The sequence below is a fragment of the Rhodamnia argentea genome, chromosome 9 (assembly GCF_020921035.1).
Source record: "Rhodamnia argentea isolate NSW1041297 chromosome 9, ASM2092103v1, whole genome shotgun sequence".
NCBI lineage: Eukaryota > Viridiplantae > Streptophyta > Magnoliopsida > Myrtales > Myrtaceae > Rhodamnia > Rhodamnia argentea.
This window is the reverse complement of record NC_063158.1, coordinates 22678806-22682677: the sequence shown is the minus strand read 5'-3', so window position 1 is coordinate 22682677 and position 3872 is coordinate 22678806. Positions and strand designations below refer to the sequence as shown.

General features: G+C 41.1%; 1 protein-coding gene across 1 annotated transcript; it reads right to left on the bottom strand.

Annotated features, from left to right (window-relative positions):
* Positions 1–1697: 1697 nt before the first annotated feature.
* Positions 1698–2891, bottom strand: LOC115739810 (NADH-ubiquinone oxidoreductase 20.9 kDa subunit). The gene is made up of 2 exons (XM_030673082.2): positions 2647–2891; positions 1698–2040 (listed from the first exon to the last, which is right to left on the bottom strand). Exons 1-2 carry the CDS (start codon positions 2798–2800, stop codon positions 1892–1894), a joined length of 303 nt encoding a protein of 100 aa, XP_030528942.1. The 5' UTR covers positions 2801–2891; the 3' UTR covers positions 1698–1891.
* Positions 2892–3872: the final 981 nt, after the last annotated feature.

Here is a 3872-nt window from a genome sequence, read left to right as displayed (position 1 = left end):
GTCACAACGAATGTGAATTCCAGAAACAAAGTCGCAGCTGTATCAAACCATGGCCATTTACTGTGATGGACTCCTCTGAAAAGGCTCTGGTTTTCAAGCTCTCATGCATTAACCTTGTTGAATGCCTCAAAGAAGAAAAAGCTATCGAATATCGCAGTCCAGATACCCTTCTCGTTACTGCTGAACATTGTTTGGTCGTTTAAGACTGTGGTTACCGAAAGAGAGACCTGCTGAGCTGCTCACATTATGGTATTCACCCACATGACCTTGGTAACGAGTGGCCCATCTCCTCCTTGTGGCCACTGGGTGGCTCCATCAAAAGAGCCCAACCACCTTAGAAGACTCCTAACTGAGATAGTCGCCGTCATGGGCGAACTTCCACGTGAGGTATTTGTTATCAGCGGTATCGACAAGACCACAATGGTTATAGTCAGATGACATTAAGTGGTACTTTCACATGTTACTGGCATAGGCATCGTCCACACTTCATGGGCTGATATGCATTTGAAATCGCTCGACATTTACATAAGTGAATTACAGACTGATCGAAAATTTCTTCTTGATCCAACGATAAAGACAGCACTCTCTAACAATGCCGGTGCTCGAGAGTAACAAATGTGAGTCCCATAATGGCAGCTGTTGGTGTGAGAATGTCATCTGTTCCGTCTCCAACCACAGCAACTTTGTGCCCTTCCAATTTTTAAGCAACTGACCAGAAGGAGCACTAAGATGTAGTTTAATTGAGAAGCATATGAAGGTCATCCATTCTCATTCAACATCTGAACAATCTAATCCACCAAATATGAACATCGAAAACAACTCAAAGTCGCTCCCTCCTATCCAATTATAAATCTCAATACCCAAAGGACGAGCGTGAGTGAACTTTAGTTCATCAGCATATGCTAATTGTGTTATGATAAGAATCTTCTACGAACTTCTTTACATCCAATTGTCTCGAGAAATGGATGATTACCTAACCAAAAATGCACAGATTGCTATATTATCCAGCATGTTCACCCACTCTGATCAAGAGTGGAAATGGTACATCACATTCTCGAAGCTTGTAATGGTGAATGAAGGTACTATTGCTATGGCAATTGGCAATGAGCTTTAGAACCAGCTAGGGATTCCCTTGCTTAATGTTTTTCCCTTAACGGACCAAATTAAGCAGCAAAAGAATGAGCATCTCTCTATATGTGTCATCGGAGTAGCAAACAACCAATTCAAAATGACCTTCAGAAGGAGAGCGCAATCCACTCTCAAATGCTGCTCATCGAATTCACGGAAATACAGCAATAGAGCTAAAAAAACATTGACAACATGTTCTTTAGTGTGAAGTAAACATCTCCTTACAAAAAGCCAAGGAGATTGTGCTCTCTAGTAGGATGCTTAAGAGCAGCTAATTTCCTGTAAGTAAGCACTATTCTTCCAATCTCTCTCGAGTCACGTTGAAGAGTCTTCTCTCTCACCTATACACTAAAACCTTAGACAAAGTAATTACTAGCTACCGAGCAACGGCAAGAATATTTGTTCCCACTGATTAGAACAAATGGCAAGACCACCCAGAGCGGTAAATTTTCAGAAGCGTAGAGAACGATGGGCAAAGAACACTGACAGGACTTACAGAATGCCAAAAGCTGATTCAAAGAATACTGCGATTTCAAATTAACCGAAACCACCATAATCAACATCAACTATGCAAGCTGAATCAAGCAACTCCTCATTTAAGTAAATGCCAATCTCAATGCAGGAAAGGTCAGCACTAAAACATCGATTTATTGACATACCCATCTGTCATCTTCTCACAAATAGCACAACATGAGGTGCCTAAAGCAGATATTTTGGGTACCAATTTATAACCAAAACAAACCTCGAAAAAGAGAATTAGCATTCACTTCTTGTAACGAGCAACCTCATCCTCATTGGGGAAGAATCCCATGAGCCGGCCCGCCGAGTTCTGGTATGCGTACATGAACCCACCCATTAGCCCAATTAGTCCACCAGTCACCATTGATGGCCCCTTGATCCCAGGCTTTATCCCTATAAAACCCCCCATAAGAATCCAACTAAAGAACTTCCTATTTTACACAAAATGGGGCAATAATCACCTAAAACAAAATTCATTCTTTCAACTAAAACTAACACAATCTGGGCAATAATCAAAGCCAATTCCCAATCACTGCAAAATCGACACTGATCACTTAGAACAAAATCCATCCTTTCAAATCGAATAAGCATAAAATTGGGCAATTATCGTAGCAAATTCACCAATTAGCACGAAATGGGCAATGCAGCACCCAAAAAGATCCACCTTTTCAAATTAAATTAGCGCAAGAACGAGCAACAATCGGAGCAAATTCACCAATTAGCGCAACACGGGCAATGCAAACGTCCAACAAGATCCATCCTCGCGAGTCCAATAAGCAAAAGCTGAGCAACAATCATAGCAATTTCACCAATAAGCACAACTCGCAGTCAACAAATTTCATCCCTCTACAGATGCAAACAATAATTTCATGAAGAAGACAAACACTTTTTGGCGCAGATAGAGACATTGAAGAGAAAGTAAAATCATCCACACGCACAAACGCAGAGACAGCCTCCCACCCACCCACACACGCACGCATACACACAGAGAGAACAAACCAGAGAGGTAGCCAACGGTGACGGAGACGCCGGTGATGGTGACGAAGCGGAAATAGTCGAGGGTGCTGAAGTTGCCGACGACCGTCGTGAAGGGAGGGTTCCGATCTATCACCGGGTACTCCGGCTTTGCCGACGCCGTGATGTCCGTGTTCATCGTCTCGTCGCGGCCTTGTCGTCCTCGCTCTCTGCTCCGCTGAAGCTTTTTCGGCTACAGTCAAATCGCACTTCGTCTCTGGACTGCAATGGAGCTCGAGGTTGTAACAAGAACTACAAGAACCAATGTAATCGACGGGCCGGTCTGGAATTGGATCGGGCCGACCCATTGAGCATTGACAAGACAACCACGAGTTTCGTACGCCGGCCCGAACTGTGAATCGGTCCGTCCGTAGTTTAAAATGTCAAATTCCAATCAAACGAATTGGTACTAATTCTATTTCATTAGTATCAATTCAGTTTTAAACCTTTCAATTAAATCAATTTAACCATAAGCCATTTGCATTGTTATCAATTCAGTCAATTAGATCAATTTTGATTGAAAACTGCCGACATTGATGTTAGCATTAAATTTTTTTGTATAGCGTTAAAAACCTCTTAAATTGTGTGCTTATGTGACAGATTTACTCTTCGTCAAGTTTCTATCAAATAATTTTTCAGACACGGCTTCGTTTTTATTTTACAACCACATGGGCGTCATGTCAATATCGTTTGCTTTCCGACGCCCATGTAGGCAAATACTTAACGATTCTCAGCAACGGAACTTTGACGGAGGTAAATGCGTCACATAGGTCAACGTTTGGAATTTTTGGTGTCACAAAAGAAAAAATTAAGATAAATATGTCAAAGCGAACATAATTTGAGATTTTTGTTTGCGGTGAAGCCAGATCAAAAGTTTTTCAAGTAAACCTTCAGGATGCACACAATCTTATCGTAGTTGGCTATCTTTTTAACCTTTCATGTTTCAAGTAATCTACCGACCGAAACTTGTGGAGAGGTTTTTGTTTTTGTTTTTTTTAACAAAATGGTATAGCGAAAAGAAAGAACGCGATAATTTTTGGAATGTGTATTTTCATAACAATTGAGATTTACGTACTTCCTCCGAGTAAATCGTTGTTACGTACAAAGTACAAGTAATAAGTCCATTACGTTCTTTTTTTATGGAGAACCCTACGGAAACTAACGGATACAAAGTTCACGGGAAAGAATTATCCAAAAAATCTTATGTATAT

Bases quoted from the DNA above. Each gene is read 5' to 3' on its own strand.
- LOC115739810 (XM_030673082.2), bottom strand. From the start codon at position 2,800: ATGAACACGGACATCACGGCGTCGGCAAAGCCGGAGTACCCGGTGATA. The intron at 2,041-2,646 runs GTTTGTTCTCTC...GGGGTTTTATAG, and splicing joins CACCGTTGGCTACCTCTCTG to GGATAAAGCCTGGGATCAAG.